The 22,543-nt window shown below is 39.0% G+C and overlaps 1 protein-coding gene across 1 annotated transcript; it reads right to left on the bottom strand.

The window, feature by feature from the left end:
- Positions 1-3,491: 3,491 nt before the first annotated feature.
- On the bottom strand, positions 3,492-22,228 carry LOC141378706 (uncharacterized). The gene is made up of 13 exons (XM_087293286.2): positions 19,541-22,228; positions 19,336-19,426; positions 18,743-18,886; positions 18,187-18,261; positions 16,307-16,384; positions 16,149-16,193; positions 9,604-9,658; positions 9,442-9,519; positions 9,304-9,354; positions 8,219-8,266; positions 7,923-8,125; positions 7,441-7,597; positions 3,492-3,698 (listed from the first exon to the last, which is right to left on the bottom strand). The coding sequence occupies exons 11-13, from the start codon at positions 8,022-8,024 to the stop codon at positions 3,595-3,597; spliced, it is 363 nt and encodes a 120-aa protein (XP_087149412.1). The 5' UTR covers positions 8,025-8,125; positions 8,219-8,266; positions 9,304-9,354; positions 9,442-9,519; positions 9,604-9,658; positions 16,149-16,193; positions 16,307-16,384; positions 18,187-18,261; positions 18,743-18,886; positions 19,336-19,426; positions 19,541-22,228; the 3' UTR covers positions 3,492-3,594.
- Between the last annotated feature and the right edge of the window lie 315 nt (positions 22,229-22,543).

Here is a 22,543-nt window from a genome sequence, read left to right as displayed (position 1 = left end):
GTAGCTAAGCGCAGGGGCTCTGTCAAGCTTTCGAGTGAAAGCAACAAGCCAAAACTTTATGCATGGATTGTGCAAATCGAATACCCGGTACCTTAAAGTTTGGACAGGGTCTTGGAATTTTTTTTCTTTTTAAAAAACCTTAAAACCCAAGGGGAGAAATGGCAGCTTGGATCAAGCTCTGTGAGGGTCGCTAAAGGAGTGAAGTGGGTTTTGTTTTGATATTCCTGACACATTTAGTGATAGACCGACAGCAATAACTCACACACCTCTTACCCTAAAAAGATCTAAACTGTGTTTCCTACGAAAATACAAAGCAGGTTATGCTTCCCAGCTATCTTTATCTTTTTTTTTTCACTCAATATTATGAGCACTGCTCCGTTTAAGCCTTCATCATAGTAGTCATACTAATCGCAGTCATATTTCCATCTGTTTCAAGCTGTGAATATTTGAAATTACATGTCAACAGAACAAAACCAAGATGCGATCACAGTCTAAGCACTTGCGATCAATATACTTTACCCACAGCTGTTTTTCAGTAATTTATAACCCTCATGCCCATGTCAAAGCTAAAATGCACCAATGTTTTTGTCAGTCTTTTGGAGATTTAGTCAGTGGTGACCTGTGGTTTTACCTGTGCAGCTGCTGGTGTCTCTGGAGCAGTGCTGGATCAGGACACTTCATCTTCTTTTGTCACATATTTCAGCATTAAACCTACATGTACAGAGTACATACAGAGGAAATTAGTCATTAAAAGAAAGGTTCATGACATACCATTAAGATAATGGGTTAGTCAAGCACTCTTCATAATGTGTCTAAGGGTGCTTTCACATCTGTAGTTCGCTTCATTTGGTCCAGACCAAGGGCAATAAATGATACATTGTTGCATTTTCTGCCGTCTTTGGGTCGTTTTCACACCACACTACTGGCTTTGGTCCGAACCAGTTGAAACAAACCAATATGCAGTCATCTGACAAAATCCACATCTCTTATTGGCCAGATGTTGTTAAACATATTTCCTAAACTACTTATTGATTGGTCAGATTTCACGTGCAGGAAAATGCCAATGAAACTCCCGCAAGTAAACAAAACCGGCAGACACAAAATGTCGCTTTTTACTCTCGAGCAGGCGTGTCCAAACTACGGCCAGGAAGTGTTCAGGAAAAGCAAAACAGAAGCGAAGAAACTCGACACAGAGGAACACTTACATCTCACTGCCAACTAGCGTTTTGGAAGTGTTAATGCAGACCAACAGAGAGCGCGCAGAAGTATTTATACTTCTGCGTCAGGTGACCGGTGTAACTCACGGCCCATGCAACGCGCGTAGCTGTGCATTTATACTTCTGCGCGCTGTCTCTGTTGGTCTGCATTAACACTTCTGAAACGCTAGTGGGCAGTGAGGTGTTAATGTTTCTCTGTGTCTAGTTTCTTCGCGGCTTTTTTGCTTTTCCTGAACACTTCCGGGATGTACAAGGGGCTCAAACTCGCTCATTTTGAGGCAGGAACCGGGGGACGTGCAACAACTTTAACTATGAGGTAAACACAAAACAAAACTTTTCATACGGAGCTCCTTCACGGGTCTCCACACTTGTAAACAATCGCTCGCACCATTCGCGAGGCTCTCGGTCCCGCCCAGACTCGTCAGCGCTACCAAGCCGACCAATCACAGAGCTTACGCTATGCGTCGTTGCGACGTGTAGTTACATTTTTTGAGAGGTGCACGTCAGTGATGGCGACGGCCACGGTGAAGGGCTATTTGTCAGCGCCGTAGCATACGCCAGCGTTTGATGCAGAAGTATAAATCAGCCTTAAATGCACAGCTGCGCACATTGCCTGCGCCGTGAGTAACGCCGGTCACTTGACGCAGAAGTATAAACCAGGCTTTAAGACTATTCCTGCCTCTATGTCCCATGTGGAGAACCCCCTCTGGTAACAATTTTCAGTGTGTGTTCTCCAATGTCTTGCTGGTCTATTTCCCCATTAGCATCCTGAAACAAAACAATACAACAAAATGTATATTTTACATAATTTCTTGAAAAAGTCATGCAGAGCCAAGTAAAAAAATAAAATAAAAACAATCCTAAGGGACAAGGTAGAACTTAGCTTTACATTTCAACATTGCTTCTTAAATGAATAGATAGTTCTCGGATATTTATACCAAAAGGGGTAACTATTCATTTGCATAATTACTTTGTACATGTGTTTCATTGTATTTTGAGGCTAATTGGAGCCATCCACTCAGTCATTCAAATGTAATTTGACACCATCAGGCCACCTAATGCCTGTTTCACACCGCAAGCGTCAGTAGAGCGTGAGCAGCGCATGCTTTTTTGGCATCCAAGAGCTTTCATACCGTACACAGCAGCAGCGTGTCAGCGCGAGCGTCGCTGAAGCAGCAGTGCAGCGATAGTTTTGGCGCTGGGTGTATTTTTGCCGCGCTGCTCACGCTCAATTAAAGTGACAATTCATTGATAATGACCAAAAACACAATGAATGACAGTAAAAAGTAGCAATTTAACCCAATAAATGCGTTAATAATGTCAAATGGTTTATATATTGTCATTCAAATTAACTTAAAACAATTAAAAACGGCAACAAACATTTATTTAGGCCAGAACTACAAAACCAAATGTAAAAAATTTTAGTATCAGTTTTGCTTTAGTTGCACGCTAATGTTTCAGGAGAGGGGAAATAAGAATATTTAGGGGAGTTGTAGTCCATAGCGGAGTGTGGGTAGTGAAGTTCGACATGCATGCTGGATTATGTGAGCTGTCTGTGTGCTGTGCAGCTCAAGCAGAGGAAGAAAGTTTTATTCGGCTTTGTTTTATGTTCACTCAAGTTATTCCTACCGGAAGCTGCTGGCACTGTAAACCTGACAACACGAAAATAAGTAAAAGAAGGGCAGAAATGAATTACTTATGTCTGTCTCATCCTCTGCACGAGCATGAATTAACGTGCTGTTACTCTGCCTACTGGACATCACTGAAGCGGAGAAAGTAACACTAGTTTGATCATGTATAAAAATCATTAGAACTATATTGTATAAATATTATTATAACTAGGCCTACAGAAACCTGACAATCAAAAACCAACTGAAATGATATCACAGGCGATTGTCTTCTGACTTTAGACACTTCTCATCCCAGATAGCACACATGCGTCGCAGAGACGTCTGCTGGACATCCGTGTTTTCATCTGGGAGACGTCTTATTCAGGGCGTTTGCTCATCTGGAAAACGTTGCATAGACGTTCTTGTCATACATTCAAACAACGTCTATGCGATGCATTACAGATGTTCATTTTTAGAATGTTAGGTCTGTGAGACATCTTATTTATGTAGCATAGACGTCGTTTTTTGATTTGTTTATTTAGACATTCCCTCATTCATACTGCTATAAATAACAGTTACAGGTACTTTGATTATACCTCCGTCTCCACATATATGATAAGCTCAAGTATATCCACTCAAAAAGAAAAACACAACGGCTGAAGAATCATTTGTAGAATTTTATTATATTATAATTGATTAGAATTCATATTTTTTGAAGCAAACAAAACCAATTGCAGCAAAAAAATAAATAAAAAATAGCAACTCGCTTAAGAGGCCATTCTTCCTGGGGCCAAGCGGAGAAAGTCTTTCAAATATTTTTCGGCTTCTGCCTCTGTTGGAGACGGAAGCACGGGGTTCCTCATAGCTGCACCTGTTGAAAAAGAAGAAAAAAAAAAGAAATTAAAATAAGGCGGTTTTAAGGAGGCTCAAGGGGTGTTTTATTTATTGTGAGCCTTTTATTTTTTATCTGACCAAAATTAATACACACCATGTTAATTATTGCATTTGACTACATAATAATAATAATAATAATAATAATAATAATAATAGAGTGGAAGAAATAATACTATGATTGTTTGAAATTCGTTTAGCTAAATTGTATATAGTCTATTTTTGATAATCGTTAACACCATTTTTTAAATCAGTTTAGCCTACCTTTGTTTGATTGCTGTTCATTTGTTTTTGAAATACGGCTTAGATTGCAAATATTTTTACTCATTGCTATTCGATCATGCACCGTCCTCATGTAATCAATATAATATTCTTTAAAATGTTACTCTCAAATAAATTAAGCTATAGCTTTAAAGATTTGATGTCAAAGAGAAACGAGAGGTGCAAAAGCTTAAATCCGCCATAAAATGAATAAAGAAAAAATAACAACAACAAACACAAGTGTACTTGCATTAGTATGCACTTGGACAAGTGGTCAAATTCAAGGAATCGACTCTTTTGTGTTCGAAACTTCATCACTATTGCGCATGTTTCCCCAAAGCATCACACTCAGCACATAGAAGACACCAGTCCACGTGGGAATACTGAGGTAAGCAGTCTGATTCATTGTTATTGATATGTGCGGTCAGTAAAATACTTATTCCATTTTGTTTGTAGTAAATTTAACAAGGTAATAACTTTTTTAGACGAATAAAGCTATGTTTAAACACGTTGTGATGACAACTGACCAAGCAGCAGTTTAAGTGGATTAGGGCTAACTTAAATTTCGGAAAATCTGTTCCTTAAATTTATTAGATTAATATCATACGACAAATTGACTGCAAAATAATGAATACTGTAAAAGTGTACATATGCATTATACAGTAGTGCTGGGAGATTAATCAAAATCAAAACCTAAACCCATAACCGACATATATCCCCACGTGGCGATTTAAATTCAAGTTATGTACCATCCACATGTACTTCAGCAAAGCTCAAGCGAATGCAGGCAATATGATTAAAGGGCCATGAAACCCCCTCGTTTCAGCAGGGTGTTTTCACACCTCTACTTTGGAAAAAGTCCGAAAAGTGGGCGTGTCCAGCTCTGTTTAGGGGGGAGTGTCGGAGGAACTAAAGTGGGATGGTGTGGGAGTGTCTATTTGGGCACGCGCGAGTTTCAGTCAAAATACACACACATGAGAAAGTGATGGTGTTTAACCTACATTGACATCTGTAGTCGAATTATTTGCCAAATTATTAAATGGTGGACTTTAACTGCAGTTTGGCTCTTTCATTCAGGGAATTCATTCATGCCCCTCGCGACAAACACGATATTTGATTCGAGGATCTGCTCTAAGCGTGTATTTTTCATGCAATGTTTGATACCGCACGGCGAATGAGAGAAAAAAAACCCTCCGCATTTCCCAGAAACTTAGATGCACACGGCAGGTAGCGTCAGAAAGCCGCGTGTGTTATTCCGGTCACAAAATGCGGTGCTATGTTTGCACTCAGTGCAATAGTTAACTTAATTCAATACGAACAAACTGAATAAACAAAGAGCCCTGGTCGCTCACTTACCAAATCTGTAGAGACAGGACAATCACCAGCAACTAGAGCCGCGTCTTTATGAAGAGGAGACTAACGTTACAAGCGAATCCGGATTTCAGCGTTTGCAGATGAGAACAGCTCTCAGGTAAACAACGTTCCTCCTTAGACACGTAAGTTATTGTTGTCGAGCGTCGCGTGCACTGTTAATCCACACGTGATCCAGCTGAGCTCTCACAAAGAGAAAATGAAAACGAAACTTAATGGCAGCAAACTATAAAAGCAACACTTCACGCTTGTTTTGCCAACACAACGTGGCGTCTCTGTGGCGTAAACACGGTGACACTAATGAATATTAATGAAGTTGCACAATAGAGCGTGCTAATTGGTTTGAACCAAGCCTTACTCATGCATTAATGCATCACACTGTAAGACGTAATAAGACTCACTCTGGCACAGACGCCCAGTCTGCACGCTGGAATACACGCTATTATGTCATGACCGTGACGCAGCTTCAAAAATTCGTTTCAAACAGGAAGTACGAATTTGCTTGAAATAACGCAAAAACAACCAATTTACACTTTTTAGTGAAATATAGGTGTCCTAATAGTGTTTTTAGCAGTGTGGGACTCATATACGACTGTAAACAGCTTAAAAAATGTGTTTTGGTGTTTCGTGACCCTTTAATGTTCAGAGGCATGACAGATTTTCTTTTTCATTATTATATGACCTATAATGTGTGAAGCATAACTCACTTTTCTTTAACCTATATTAATAATCAAATCGACTGAGATTTTTTTTTTTATGATTTCTAGTTATCACATACAACGTAGGTGCAGTAATCAGCACTATCGCCTCACAGCAAGAAGGTCGCTGGTTCGAGCCTCGGCTGGGTCAGATGGCATTTCTGTGTGGAGTTTACATTTTCTTCCCGTGTTCGCTTGGGTTTTCTACGGGTGCTCCGATTTCCCCCACAAGTCCAAAGACGAGGTATTGACCTTATTCTAAAATGCGCAAGTGCGCCTGTTTTTGCGATTGTCTTAGAACTTCCGTTTCAGTCGCCTATGGAAGAAATGACAAGGAATTATAAACGGCAAAAAACGGTCAAACTACTTGCTCTACAAACAAATGTTTGCATGACTATACAGACCAAGTAGAATAATATAACAAGGAAATATCAGTTTGCAACATCAAACAGCGAAACGAGCAGTTTTTAATGTATAAAAATGAATGGAAGTGAATGAGACCGGAAGTCTCGTGCCAAAAAGATTCAAATGGCAGCACCCACTCGTTTGCGAAGAATAAGGTCAATAGGTGAATTGGGTAAGTTAAAAAAATGGTCCATAGTGTATGAGTGTGTGTGTGTGTGTGTGTGTGTGTGTGTGTGTGTGTGTGTGTGTGTGTGTGTGTATCCCAGTGATGGGTTGCAACTGGAATGGCATCCACTGCGTAAAACGAATGCTGGATAAGTTGGCGGTTCATTCAGCTGTGGCGACCCCAGAATAATAAAGGGACTGAGCCAAAAAGAAAATGAATGAATGAACAAACAATGTAAGCTGTCTTTTCGTAAAGAAAAGCATGCACACATACGCACTTAAAATATTATTGTGAACAGCAATGTTCACATTATGTACTTTTTCACATTGCTTTATTATTTACTATTTTCCAGACACAAGTTATGCTTGTTAAAGATACGAGTCATTTTCCACTTTTGACATGGAAATATTTCTTTAAGGAAACTTTCTTTTAACACTAAAACTAAAATGTTTAGTAAATGAATAAATGGAACTTGATTAAGTAGCAAAAAATACTTGGAAAAAAATATATATAATGATTCAATATTTCAAAAGTAGGTAAAGTGTTCAATCAATCAAGGTTTTGATTTAAGGTTTAATCTCCTCACCCTAATATACAAGAATGAACAATTCTCCACTTAAAATAATGATCTAAATTTTATTTCTAAAACACTCTTGTGTATTAAATATCATAGTACAATATACGAACAGCATATGCTAGCTCGTAAGCTTATAGCACACTGATAACTATATTATGTGTGTACAAGGTAATCATGCTATAGAGATATACTGGCAGTTCTGTCTTTAAAGGGATTGTCTAAATTGCAAGACAATTGAACATACCTATCACAAGTGTCCCAATATTTGTGTTTTTTAGGCCTCTTTTATCTCCTCTTCCACACCAGTTGAGCTGTTTGGCCACTGGACCAAACACTTTGGAGCATACACGCCAAATGTTTTTTTTTAGAGTTTGTCCTCCTCTGATGGATAACCTCTTCATCTTAAAAATAAAAGGTAATATTAAATCTTTACAGATAAAGTGCAAGGACTATGGCCCAGTTTTACAGACAAGGATGAGCTTAAGTCTTGGTTAATGTTAGATATAAAACTTCTTTTATAAAAATGCATGTGAAAGAAAATATAAGCACGATACTAGCCTGGATCTGGTAACAAAATAATGGCAATGAGATATTGTAAGGCATCACACAGCTCACACATACATTTTTAGTTTGGGACTAGCCTTAAGTGTTGTCTGTGAAACTGGCCATATAATAAAGATTTACTTAACAACAGCTGTAAAACCTTTAAATCTTAAATATTCGTACCATCTTCTCCATCATTGGTTTTTCAGCTAATTGCCTTTTCAGTTGTTCAAGGTCCTCCATTGTTTCAATAGGAAAGGTGTCATCCTCAGTGTCCACCTCCATTTGACCACTTTACCGAGGGGCAAGGGACTGGACCACTGAAGTTAGATGGGTAATCTTCACGTCCAGCTCATTAAGCTTCTCCAAAATTACCCTCTCCACAGCTGCAACACAGTAAGTGGGTTAATCTCTATTCAACTATATGTAAATATTTTTAAATTATTATTATTATTTTTTAGCACTTAAATTTCACTCACGTGTGTATTGACTGGAGATGCAGCTCCATCAGCTGATACCAGAAGCATCTGCAAGCAAAATCATTTTTAAACGATTCACAAAAATGTTATGAGGATATTATAATAATATGCTTGAAACCTTAAACAATAAAAAAATATATATCCTTCTGAATACTCATTGTTTTTCTATGATTAAAATGACTTAAACTATTCACAGAATTCAAAAGCAAAATTGCAAAACCTAATTAAGGGGAAATAAAACTGAATTTAAAAAATCAGACAGAAGCCAACCCCCTCTTGGTCTGTGCTTTTACGTATAATAGTTTTTATATTAATTTTTCTGTGCATACAAAATTGTTAGTTCCCCAAAGTTATTGAAAGCATAAATGAACAAAACACTTCAAAATAATTTTCAAACTATTAATTTATAGGTAATGATAAATTATATATTGTACTCTAATACATTAATATTCTGAATACAGTGAGTTTTTTTACTGTCACTATAATTAACTAAAGTGTTATTGATTTATTAGGTTACAAGGAAATAATTTGATGTTTTGCGAACAGCTTATTAACCATGTAAAATTTTCACAGAAAATTGGAAAATGTCATTGATTAGTTGCTTTGAACAAGTTTCATATTCAGTGTTGATTAATATGTTTACAAATAAATTAAAGGGATGTAAATTTACTTACGTTTTACAGACCATTAAGTGGTTATAAACATTTGAAGTTTTTTTTCTTCTGCTAAACACAAGGAAGGTATTGTGAAGAAAGCTGAAAGCCGGTGACCATTGAATTCTATAGTAGAAAAAACAAATGCTATGGAAGTCAATGGTTACTGGTTTCCAACTTTCTTCAAAATATCTTTATTTGTGTTCGGCAAGAAGGAAGAAAGTTTGACTCACACTGAATCAAGCATTTAGCATTAGCAAATTGTTAATTAATTTGTAAGAAATTTAATTCATTTGTTAAGATTTAACTACATTAATAGATGTTGGTTAGCAGTATATAAATACAACTACGAATACTGTATAAAAAACATAATAATAATAATGATAATTCATAAGAAGTAACTGTCAATTAAAAAAAAAACAAATTACTTACTCTTCGCTCTTGCCTGGGTACTTGAGGGTCTCAGCTCAGAAGTTGTGTCTTCTGTGTGATTGTACAGACAATGTAACATTACCATGTTAATAATTAAAAACTAATTTGCTGTGTATTTTTTATTGAATGTTGTTGCACCTCGATAGCTCGATGGGTGGTCCCCCCAAGCATTTTCTTGCTCATTTACATGGGACATGCTTATTGGAAAAACTGGTGCTGAGAAAGGTCAAGTTGGTAAGTTGCATTTGCTACTATGACACTACATAAAATGTATATAGTTTATTTATTTTTTACACTTACTCTGCATTTTTCTTTGATCTGCTGATGGCTTTGGATCTTGGACAGAGTATGTTGTCTAAATAATAAAAAAACAAACAAACAAAAGTATAAAAAGGTTGCAAAAATTACAATAAATGTGTTTAGGATTTCCTCTGTATACTTTATTATTGTTTTATTTAATCATGATGATCAGGTCACCCATATAGAAATCTGATGCATGTAAATATACAGGGTGACTCAAAAAGAATACCACAACTTTTAAAATCAAGAACTCTACAAAGAAGAGGGGGTCATATTGAACATCTATGAACTTGTTTACTACTAAAACTTTTAAGGACTTCACACTGATTATTTACCCAAGGTTCCATCATGTTTCTTTGATTAAATACAGATTTAGAAATACAGAAAGTTCATATTTAGACTTCACATACAATATTTGTCGTTGACCACTTATTGTTAAACAATTAGAATGACAAATATGTATAGATATGTCAATTTTATATAAATAATTAATATTTTTTGGTTTTAATAATTAAATTTAATAAGATTTTTTTATTATATATATTCGTGGTCTTACCACCCAAAGAGCCACTGTTGGCTTTGACAGGCCCCAGAGAGATAGAGATAAGCCCAGATACACTAAAGATGGTCAGCCTATTTGTTTAAAGTGTGAGGGAGAAGGACATTTAGCCCGCCAATGCACAGCACCACGCAAGTCGGTAGGCTAGGTAGCGATTCCTGCAGAAACACACGTGACGGGAAACGACAACCCTCCATTGCGCGGAGCCGAGCAATGAGAGGGGTAGCTCATGGCTCAGTCAGTGATACTCTGACCAAAGAACGATTCTTAGAGCGGGCACTGGGTCCATGCCCTGAAGTGGAAATTACTATAAGGGAAATACCTGTCAGGTGTCTTTTAGACACGGGTAGTAATGTCAGTACACTCGCTGAAAGTTTTTTTCAGGGAACACTTGCATGGCGAGGATAGAGATATGCACAGCACCTCCAAGTGTTACGCATTACCGCAGCTAATAAATTGCCTTTGCCATATTTAGGATATGTAGAGTTGGATATCCAGGTGATGGGTGTAACCATACCGGGCTATGGATTTTTGATTGTCCGAGACCACCTGGAGGAAGAATCTGATCTTTCACCTCCAGGTATTCTTGGAATGAATATTGCACAGCGATGCAGACAGCTAATCTTAGTTGAATTTGATAATGCGCTAAACGGAGCATTAAACTCAGATTGGCGGTATGCATTGAGTAAAGTTCAGGAAGCGACATCTGAAGGGTTGAAATCCACGGTTCGAATAGCTGGAAAGTTAGAAACGCATGTACCTGCAGGCTCTGTTACAACAGTACAAGTTCGAGTACATAAAGAGTTGCCTAAGGCTAATGGGGTGGTCATATTTGAACCGGGGAAGATGTCATTGCCGGGGGTTTTAGTTCTCTTGCCTATGATAGTGCCTGCTAAGCGAGTGTTTCCTGTACAGGTCTTAAATCTGGGGTCTGAGGACCTGTGGCTGCCGCCAAAGGCGAGGTTGGGGGTTTTATCCCAAGGCTATCAGGTGGAAAGTGATCCCTGCAGTGTTGCTTTTCAACGTATTTCTCAAGACCATGAGGAAGTAACAGTTAGCTTGAGGTCAATGACAGACACATGGAAACTCACAGGGTCCTTTAGATAAGGTGCGAATGGGGGGAACTCCAGAGCAACAGGCTGAATTGCAAGCATTTTTGAACCAGTATGCTGATGTGTTTGCAGTAGGTGACGAAGATCTCCCGGTAACTGATGATGTGCCCGTCTTCCAGCCCTACCGACGTATTCCACCAAGTTAAGGAGCACATTTCTGGACTGCTCAGGAAAGGAGTCATTCGGGAAAGTTCCAGCTCTTATGCGTCACCAGTAGTCTTAGTGAGGAAGGCTGATGGAAGCCTACGGCTATGTGTAGACTACCGTAAGCTGAATCTTAAGACCCGGCGCGATGCATTTCCCTTGCCAAGAATTGATGAAAGCCTGGATGCATTGTGCAAGGCTCAAGTGTTTTCTACCATTGACTTGGCAAGTGGCTATCATCAGGTGGCCGTTCATGAAAAGGACCAACATAAGACCGCCTTTGTCACACCATTTGGTTTATTCGAGTAATCACGGATGCCCTTTGGCCTCTGTAATGCACCAGCAACGTTCCAGAGACTTATGCAGGCTGTAATGGGTGATTTGTTGTTCCAAATAGTTCTCGTTTATCTGGATGACTTGTTGGTCTATTCAAGCACGTTCAAAACTCACCTGGTTAATCTAGAAGTGGTACTACGCCGCCTGAGGGAGTCTGGATTAAAAATAAAAGTGGAAAAATGCCATTTCTTACAAACAGAGGTGAGGTTTCTTGGACACCAAATATCAGCTCATGGTGTTGGTCCTGATCCTGACAAGGTCAGTGCAGTAGAGAAGTGGCCAGTGCCAAAGACAGCAAAGGAACTGCGGTCCTTTTTGGGGTTTTGTAGTTACTATCGGCGATTTATCGCAGGTTTTGCTAAGGTGGCCGGGCCTCTGCATGATGTCGTGAATGAATTCACCAAAAAGGGAAGTGGGGTTCAGAGTGATCAGTCCTTTCAGGCTGCTTGGACGTCAGAATGCCAAAAAGCATTTGAACGTCTTAATACAGAGTTGACCTGTGCTCCGGTGCTAGGATATGCCGACTTTTCACTTCCATTCGTATTAGAGACAGATGCAAGTAGCTGGGGTTTGGGTGCTGTCTTATACCAGTATCAGGGTGGGAAGAAGAAGGTAATAGCTTACGCTAGTAGGAGGCTGAGAGGTGCTGAACGCAATGATCATAATTACAGTAGTCTGAAGTTGGAGCTTTTAGCTTTAAAGTGGGCTGTAGTGAAGAAATTTAGGGGCTATCTGCTGGGTTCCTGGTTCATGGTGCTTACAGACAACAACCCATTATGCCACCTCAACACGGCTAGGTTGGGGGCGGTGGAACAGAGATGGGCAGCCAAGTTGGCTGTGTTCAATTTTGAAGTTCGCTAACGACCAGGACGGTGTAATACAGCAGCGGATGCTTTGTCCAGGAGAGCAGGGTTGGAGGAAGAGGAGGAGCCATCTGAAGATGCCGAATTTGATCACTGTGTGGCCATCTGCAATGGGGTACATTGTGGTACCACTGTAGAACCAGACCTTGGCACAGCTGGACCAGTCTTGGGAAGGCCTCTGGAAGAGGAAGTTTGGCCAAATTCTGACTTTGGAAACACCCCAACATTTCTGGGGTATTCTAGGGAACAACTCTGTCAATTTCAGGATGCCGACCCCTTCCTAAAACTTGTTAAACAGTTTTGGCGTAGTCAAAAGAAACCTTCCTCCCAAGAGAGACGAGGGCTACCCCGGCAAGTGAGATCATTACTCAAGCAATGGGATAAATTCAAGGAAGATAGAGGACTGTTGTATCGAGTGGTTGACGATGCTTTTCTGGGAGAGTGTCAACAACTGGTACTTCCTTCTTGCTTAATTGAAGCAGTGCTGCAAAACGTTCACGAGCAAATGGGGCACCAAGGGATTGAAAGAACGCTGAGTTTACTTCAACCAAGGTGCTACTGGGCAGGAATGTATGAAGCCGTAAAGACATGGGTGAAGAACTGTCAACGGTGTGTGCTTGCTAGAATGCCACAGCCTAAAATTCGACCATCTTGGACACCTTTCTTGGCTTCTAGACCATTGGAAGTGGTGGCTGTTGATTTTACTACACTCGAGCCAGCTTCTGATGGTCGGGAAAACGTTCTAGTGATCACCGATGTCTTTACTAAATTCAGCCAAGCATTCCCATCCAGGGACCAAAAAGCTGATACCACAGCCAAAGTTCTTCTAAAAGAGTGGTTTCTTAAATATGGGGTTCCAGAGAGACTACACTCTGACCAGGGGAGAAACTTTGAGAGTGCAGTTATAGGTGAACTTTGCAAATTGTATGGGGTTCGGAAATCAAGGACCACCCCATATCATCTGCAAGGAAATCCCCAGTGTGAGCGATTTAATCGCACCTTGCATGACTTGTTACGCTCGTTGCCACCTGAGAAGAAAAGGAGATGGCCTGAGCATCTGTCAGAGCTGGTATATGTTTACAATGTAACACCACACTCTTCAACAGGATACTCCCCATTTTATATGCTGTTCGGGACACAACCACACCTTCCGATTGATGCGTTGTTGGGGCGGGAGCCTGACGAAGGCACACAATCAAGTTGGTTGTCAATACACAGAGAACGACTCCAAGAAGCCCATCTGAGAGCAAAGGAGTACGCAAAGAAGAGAGCGGAAGAACGAGCTGCTAGACATGAGAGCGATGTCTATTGCCCTGAAGTCGAAGTTGGACAAAAGGTGTACTTAAGACACCGCCCTATGGGAAGACATAAAATCCAGGATGCATGGGCACCGGATGTTTATATCTTGAGAGATGTTCAAGGAACTACGCACGTAGTAGAACCTGAGGGAGGGGGAGAGCAAAAGAGGATACATCGGTCTCACCTGCGACCTTGTCCATCACAGATTCCAGTACCAAAGCCACGTAGCAAGGTACCTCCAATGAAGAAAAGGGTGGGTCAACGTGATGTGGAGATTCAGTTGCCACCAGATGTTGAGTGCGTAGTGGTGGAAGAGACATGGCCAGCCTTGGAAGAACCGTCAGCAATGTTAATGAAATACATTGAGGAGCGTAGTTCACAGGTGGAAGATTTAGAGGAATCAAGGTTGAATGAACTTGAAAATGAGGAAATCCTTGTGTCTGAGAATTGTGGTGTTGATATCCTACCTCCGAATCCCAGTCCAATGACAACTAGTGAATATCCAGCTCCTGCTCCTAGGACTCGTTCACTTCCTTAAGTGGAGCAGAAAGTACCTCCACCAGTGCCGCGACGTTCTCAAAGATCAACTGCCGATCAACATAATAATCCTTACAATTTGCCTAAGTCAGCTTGCAATGCAGTATTGTTTAGCCCTGACATTCTGTCTCAGGTTTTAGCAGGCATAGTGATGTACACATCTGAAAAACTGAAAGGTGCTGTAGATACTTAGTAAGAAGTCCCCTAAGACATTGACTTGGGGCAGGGGAGAGTGAGGCCAAGTGAAAAATAGCTGGTAATGATGCCTCCCTGCCACTAGAGGCTTATTGGTGCGTTCATACAGAGTCGTTGTGAAAGAAGTGTGCCCTCCTGAGAGTTTAGCTACGGTAATCTGTTGTCTTTTGGGCCTGCAAGATAGGTACTGTAACAGTTTTATTTAGAGGAAAAAGAGGAAGTCCTCGCTGCAGTTTTGAGAGCAGCTATTTCTCTTCATGTTTGACTGGTGATCGGTGGGATTTTGCATGCTTTCGGGTGCAGAAATATTCACGTGGTGAGACTGTGTAATCTCCAGCAACAAAGATTGAGTGTGAGTAGTTATTGATGCTGTTCTTTTACTGGTTAATGATCGTATGTGAGTGTATTATTTGAGTAAACGTGAGGTGATCGTTTATTGTACCTCTCTTTATTTTTAGGCCTAATTATATCAGAGGGGAGAGCGAGTACACGCGAGTGCGCACGTGATCGGAGGCTTTGTGGATCATTCAGAGTGCGGTTCAACATTCAACAGAGTGAGTTCCACTGTTGGAAAATGCAACTTTAATGCCACATTTTTCTATTTAAACGTGGTCACTAATAAATAACCCTTTGTTTATAGATGACTGAGGATGCTTGATTTATTTAATTAGGAAGAGCAGTATCCCGGCCACATATATATATATATATATATATATATATATATATATATATATATATATATATATACAAAAAACTTCTAAAATACAGGAAAAAATCAAGAGAAACTTAAAATAATATTACATTTATTATTATTATTATAAATTTAAAAAAATGTAGTTTACTTTTTTGTGCAAATACCAATTTGAATTTAAATGTTTTGTTTTTTTTATTCCTAAAGATGTTATGTGGCCAAACTTGTATTTTAGTGCACATAACTGTTTAATAAACATCTTTTATTTAAATGAACAAAAATATTATCTCTGTTCACTGAAAAATAGATGACAATATTCCGATTCAAAAGGTGGTGTACTCATATGTGCTGAGCAGAGTGTGTGTGTGTGTGTGTGTGTGTGTGTGTGCTTGCGTGTGTGTGAACATATCTGTACATATAATTCCAATAGTTGAAAAACAATATTTGTAAGCAGCACAGCCATTTTTACAATATTTCAAAATGTATATTGCATAAATAAAATATATTGTATTTGTAAAATCCAAATAGGAACTTGCATGGCATATATGTAATTTGCGTAAATTTAAATGCAACAGATTTCAATATGGGCAGGTATCGCATTGGTGATCTGCATATGAGAAGCTCTGTCTTTATTGAGCTTTCTTGACATTTGACAAAATGGTACTCTTTTTTTACTGTTGTAAATGAATTGTGTTCTCTTTTTTTGTATTTTAGTCTTAGCTTTACAGTCTTGTTTAATCATTTTCTTTTTTACAATACAGCTAAATTAAATGTTACTGTAATTACCCGAAGTGAGACATACAACTTACGTGGTGCTCTGTCTTGTAAAGGCCGCAGCACAGAAAATGTGTCCTCTGTTGGATTGTACAGAAAATGTTGAGTTACCTAGTGTGGGTATGTGCAGCAATTTTCCTTCTGGGTTCTTATTTCAAATACCAATGAATCTGTTATTTATTTTGTTTTTTACCTTAATTTTCAGGTTGGGGTTTATCCCAAGTGTCTTGGTGCTCCACTTCCTGGCAGAACCTCACAGGTACATCTGGAGCTGAAAATGCAATTATTTTCTTTGCAATTATGAAATGTTATTTGACATTTTCAATTGTAATACCTGGTTCAGAGAAGATTCAGTCTTTAAAGAGGCTTTCATCTTTTGGCAGAATAAGCAGATCATGAAACATACAATTTGTGCACAATTATTATGGAAGTCGATATCTGGTTATACTGACAGTGATAAGGGAGTCATAGTTTTACCTGCTAGTAACAATGAAAATTTAAGGATAGGAGAAGGATTTACAAGATTCTGAAAGATAATATCTTTTAACATTTACAAGAAGAAGTGGTCCTGTCCTTCTAGACCAGTTCTCATCTTATGCCTATGAAGTTCTCAGTGTATTTCAGCTTGTGGTTATTTTTGAGTGGATACATTTTGAGACATTGTATCCCATTGTGTCATTCTTTGACACAGAAGCTGACACATTGTACTTGCCAGTGACTAAAGGGTTCCTGATGCTTTCAAACCTAACTCTTTCAATGATGAAGCGGATGAATCTTTCAGTAAAGGAAATTGATTTTGAAGTGAGCACTGAAAACTTCTGGAAGATAAATTCTTTAAACAGATACAAAGGGAGTGGTGCTTTCAACCTATGCCTATAAAAGTCTCAGGGCATTTTACAACATTTCTGCGTGTGATTCTTAAGTGGGTACAATTGATACATTGAGTCAAATTGTGTCATTCTTTGACACAGAATCTGACACATTGTATTTGTTTTGGCTCTGGCAAACTGGGTTTCCTAAACTATTCACCTTAATTACTGAAATCCTATTTTATAAAATTATTTTCTTCTCGGCCAGTTTATTGTGACCCATTATGTTTAAATGTTAGTTTCCCCTATGAGCATTTCTTGTCCAGTGGACTCAATTTAAAAGTTAGCTTGTGTTAGACTTTCTCCTAGCCATATAATATACAGTTGAAGTCAGACATATTATCCCCCCTTTGAATTAGTTTTTCTTGTTTTTAAATATTTTCCAAATGATGTTGAACAGAGGAGGAAGGAAACAAGGAAACAATCCTTTAACAAGGAAATTTTCACAGTATGTCTGATAATATTTTTCCTCTAGAGAAAGTCTCATTTGTTTTATTTCAGCTAGAATAAAATCAGTTTTTAATTATTTAAACCCATTTTAAAGTAAAAAATAATTAGCCCCTTTAAGCTTTATTTTTTTCTGATAGTCTACAGAATAAACCATCATTATACAATAACTTGCCTAATTAACCTAATCTGCCTAGTTAAACTAATTAACATAGTTGAGCCTTTAAATGTCACTTTAAGCTGTATAGAAGTGTCTTGAAAAAATATCTAGTCAAATATTATTTACTGCCATCATGGTAAAGATAAAATAAATCAGTTATCAGAAATGAGTTATTAAAACTATTATGATTAGAAATATGTTTTAAAAAATCTGCTCTCTGTAAACAAAAATTGGGGAAAAAATAAACTGGGGGGCTAGTAATTCTGTATAATATGTATAATATATAACTGTATATATTATTTAAGTGACTTTTACTTAAACTAAATATATATATATATATATATATATATATATATATATATATATATATATATATATATATATATATAGATTGATTTGGAAGAGGTACAATGTACTTCTATTAAAAATAGGTTCAGAATATTACATTTATTTATATTTGTGCACAAACTGTAGGTGAGTGATGTCTATTCAGCAATCGGAATCATGAACGAGCCTGTAATTGAGTCAGCTTTTGAGTCATGAATGCTGTGAAGCTTTTACAGTTTGTTGTTACAGTATTCATGTAAAGCGAGTTACCTTGACTAGTGGAGGGAATTTCAAAACAGGCCTGCTGTTGCTTTTCTGTAGCTTTTTGGTGGTCACGGACAAATGCTGTTGAAACATTACAGATGAAACAGATGTTATATCTGTCTAACAAACAAAAATTACATTGTACTGCACAGATCTTTATAGCTTGAGAGTGCTGTTGCTTCTAATTAGCAATTAAAAGTTATGTGTGCCTCTTAAAATGTAATACTCAATTTATGAATGTAATAACAGTAGTTTTTTTTGCAAAATGTTAAAATAACAATATTACTGGATTCAGCTGAAAACATTATGGTAAAGCACATGTCACAAGAGCTTGTGCATTACATTTAATTTACTGTTATTAAGGAACATTTTTGAGCATATCACAATGTACTTAAAACATCAAATATCTGTTTTACTAATTAAAACTTACAATTACATTTACATTTACAGCATTTACATGATGTTAGCTAAGGTCGTACAAAAGGACCTGAAAAAGAAAAAAACTGCTCAGTGATCATACATACACTTTTGTCTGGCAGTAATACAAGTGGTGTATTTTTACCTTTTGCCCTGATATGTTTTCGGGGTGTTGGAGCTTTTGGTGCAGGTGGGACCCTTGGTGTTGGTAGACTTTTTTCTTTATTTAGTTTCTTTTTTTTTGTAGGAAGTATCGCAAGGCTCATCATCTGATGTGTATATTTTCTTTCTATGATCACAATCAGGGTAGTTAATTTTACAAAGCATGATTGGATTATAACAATGTCTTGTTTTTTTTAAATGTAAGAAGAAGAAAACACAAACAAACTTAAAAATAAGTTCAATATAATTTTTCTAGTAAAAGTTTTTTTCCATCATTCTTAAGAAAGTTAGGAAATGGCCAAAATATAATAGTAAAAATAACGAAACCTTTGCTTGTTTAAATCTGGCATAATTGTGTATTTTTTCATGTTGCAAAAATACAAACAAACAGTTGATGATACATTTAAAACTAAACATACCCGATTTACCTGATAAGTGTGATTGAGATGTAAAAACTACGGCTGAATTTAATATTATAATTAAATATATTTACTTTTGTTACTCACATGAACTTTGTTTAGCTTCAGAAGACTGAATATTTTTGTTAAAAGTAAAATGTGTGTTTTGACAACTTACTTGGGAATTCTTTTTGCAGGCATTTCAGATTCCGAGATGTCAGATGTGTAGCATGCCTGTTTCCATTTCTTTGAAATCTTGTCAAAAGATGCTGAAAGAAATAGAGTATGTAACAATTCATGAATGTAATAGTCTATGGAATGTCATGTATTATTGAATTCATCCATTGTTTAATATTGTTTATTTACAATTAACTTCTGTGTACCTGACTCGTAGAATTCTGGCCTGATGCTTGGTCCAACCTTTATCTGGTTGTGGTGCCTCCATCAACCGGACACTCTTCAATCTCCTTGTATGGAGGCCACCACGAGTGACCCTCTGAGTACCAAGACTTTGCGACAGGTCCGGTACTCCCTTCGTGAATGAACTCCACTATCAGGTAATTTTTTTTTAAAGCTGCAAGAACCTAGAGCCCCATAATGTTGAATGACACATATTAAATTTCGGTTGTTTATGTGCATGATTCAAATACACAAACTACATATTATGCAAAATAATGATGCAAGTTAATATTCAGATACATTGAACCACTGCTACTTTTGTATTTATCATTCATTATTGATTTATAATTTTCTGAATACACTCAAAGTGAAAAATGCTTTAAATTAAGGTGTTTTACTGATAAAAATATAACTTGGACTGAAAAGTTGCAAAATTATTAAATGACGGTGAAAAGAAGGCAATACTAGAAATTGCAAAGTGAAGTAATGACAACTATTTTGGACCATTTGAATCAAGCGTTTTTCACTTTCTGCCTTCATATAATATTACATAGTATTACATAGTGATTATAGTTGTGATTAGGGCTTGACATTAATACTTACCAAACCACCAAATGCAGGTAGATTTCAGCTGTGGCGGGTAAAGACAGCCATTCCCACTAGCCACTTTGGCTGGTTGAAAATATTTTTTTAATTGTAGTTTTCTTAAAAGCAGGGTTCAGCAATAAGGATGTCCAGTTATTGGGACGGTAGACATGATTGTCAGTGTCCTGACCAGGTCAGTGCTGGCTTATTACTGAAGATTATAATTTTAGTTTTTGACCGTTTGTCAATATGCATGCAAATGCGATTTAAAAAAAAATAAAAAAAATTTTCAAAGTTAGTTGTATACACAGTAATGAGTGGAACAGCAAATGAGATTTTAGAATCGAGAAGCAGCATGATTGACAAAAACAACTGTGTTTATGCAAAACAAAAGATAGCAGATGAATACCAAATGAGAGCTTGATCATACACACTGTGAGACACAGGCTATTCTTACTCACTGAGAGCTGTTTTTGAGAGCCGAGTGTTTCAAATACTTGTGCACTACAGTTTCCTTGCATGTAGCAACCCTGCTTGGAAATGAAACGTTCGAGGTTACTAAAGTAACCTTTCATTCCCCGAGGAGGGGAACGGAAGCACTATAAGTGGATTTGATGTTCTAAATCCACGTATGGGAGGATTCGGTTCAGAAGCCGCTCGTCTGAAAGAGTATTGAACGGGCCAATGAAAGCAATGAATTGGCAGCGCAAGCTTGCGCAGGTGTGCTGCATCGCCAATTAACTGAGCATATAAGCACACCTGGCGCTAGCAAATGCTATCCTTTTTAAGCTGAAGAGACTTTTAACAGCTAAGGGACAGTCATTATGGCGACGGAGTATAGTGCTTCCGGGTTACTTTAGTAACCTCGAACGTTCCCCTTCGGGGGGAACTTCAACACTATAAGTGGATTTGATGTTCTAAATCCACGTATGGGAGCCCATTGAAAGCGCCATAATGACTGCACCTTACCAACACCCACCATGGGAGGGCAGTCAGGCAAGCGTGATGCACCCAACGCGGTCCTCCAACGTGCCCTTGGCCCTAACTTATCCCCACTTCAAAAGAAGCTTTACGGAATAGGTATATTTTTTGGGAGTCGCTAGCGTCTAGATAATTCTAGGAATATACGACAGTACGTTGGGAAGCGTGCCATCCCAGTAGGGAGGACGCTGCGGAGACCATCCGCACCCAATAGGGAAACAAATGGAAATACATATGGACTAACCCTGAGAAGGGGGAGTGCGCATAAGAAGGTGGTTAGCGGATAAGGAAAGCACGGGTCCACCCGGGGGGGGAACTTAACCGTGGCGGTAAAGCATATGGGGATCACCAGCGGGGATCGGCCATAGCAGGCACCTGTACCCAAAAACGCGGGGCTGACCAGCGGGCAGACCTAACGTAGTGGGCCAGCGAGTGACTCCTCCGCTGAGTCAGTGCTGGGGGCCTCGGAGGAATCTGCAGGGCTCACCGAATGGGGAACTTTACTGACAGACAGGAGGGTGCACATCTCTCCGTGTTAGGGAAAAAAGGCACCGCAAGCGTGCTACAACACCCACCGAGTTGTTTCCTCAATCACCAAAGGTCCCTAACACCCTTGAGGAAACCGGCTCCACTCGCAGATTATAAAAATGTGTTGGGTGTCGGCCAAATGTTCTACAAATGTCTGTTAAAGAAGCGCTGCGCGCACACGCCCAAGAGGATACAACGCTCCGAGTGGAGTGCGCACGCACTCCCGGGGGGCGCGGCTGACCTCTGCTCAAATATGCATATGAAATGGCCTCCACAATCTAGTGGGATAAGCATTGTTTAGACACGGCACTTCCCTGCTGCCGTCCGCCATAACAAAGAGCTGCTCAGAAGATCTAAAGTACTGAGTACGGTCCACATAAATGAGCAGGACGCGAACTGGACAAAGTAAGGAAAGGGCTGGGTCTGCCTCCTCCGGGGGCAGCGCTTGCAGGGTTACTACCTGATCTCTAAAGGGAGTGGTAGGAACTTTGGGCACATAACCCGGGTGGGGTCTCAGGATAACGTGAGAAAAATCCGGCCCGAATTCCAGGCACGAGTCACTGACCGAAAATGCCTCCAGGTCCCCGACCCTCTTAATGGAGGCCAATGCGACCAGCAGAGCTGTCTTCAGGGACAGAAATCTTAAAGATACTGTATCGAGTGGCTCAAAGGGATCAAATCGCAGGCTCGTGAGAACGAGGGCGAGATCCCAAGAGGGCATGAGAGGGGGGCGAGTTGGATTAATTCGCCTAGCACCTCTGATGAACCGGATGATGAGGTTATGCTTTCCCACGGTGCCGCCAGCCACCGCGTCATGGCAAGCGGAGATGGCGGCAACGTAAACCTTGAGAGTGGAGGGCGACAGCCTACTGTTCAGCTTCTCTTGAAGGAAA

Source organism: Danio rerio, chromosome 18 (assembly GCF_052040795.2).
Source record: "Danio rerio strain M-AB ecotype USA chromosome 18, GRCz13ab, whole genome shotgun sequence".
In the NCBI taxonomy this organism is placed as follows: domain Eukaryota; kingdom Metazoa; phylum Chordata; class Actinopteri; order Cypriniformes; family Danionidae; genus Danio; species Danio rerio.
Note: the sequence above shows the minus strand (reverse complement) of the source record. Positions and strands in the feature narration are given on the sequence as shown.

Bases quoted from the DNA above. Each gene is read 5' to 3' on its own strand.
- LOC141378706 (XM_087293286.2), bottom strand. From the start codon at position 8,024: ATGGAGGTGGACACTGAGGATGACACCTTTCCTATTGAAACAATGGAG. The intron at 7,598-7,922 runs GTACGAATATTT...TTTATTTTTAAG, and splicing joins AACCAATGATGGAGAAGATG to ATGAAGAGGTTATCCATCAG. The intron at 3,699-7,440 runs GTATGTTCAATT...CTTTTTCAACAG, and splicing joins TATTGGGACACTTGTGATAG to GTGCAGCTATGAGGAACCCC.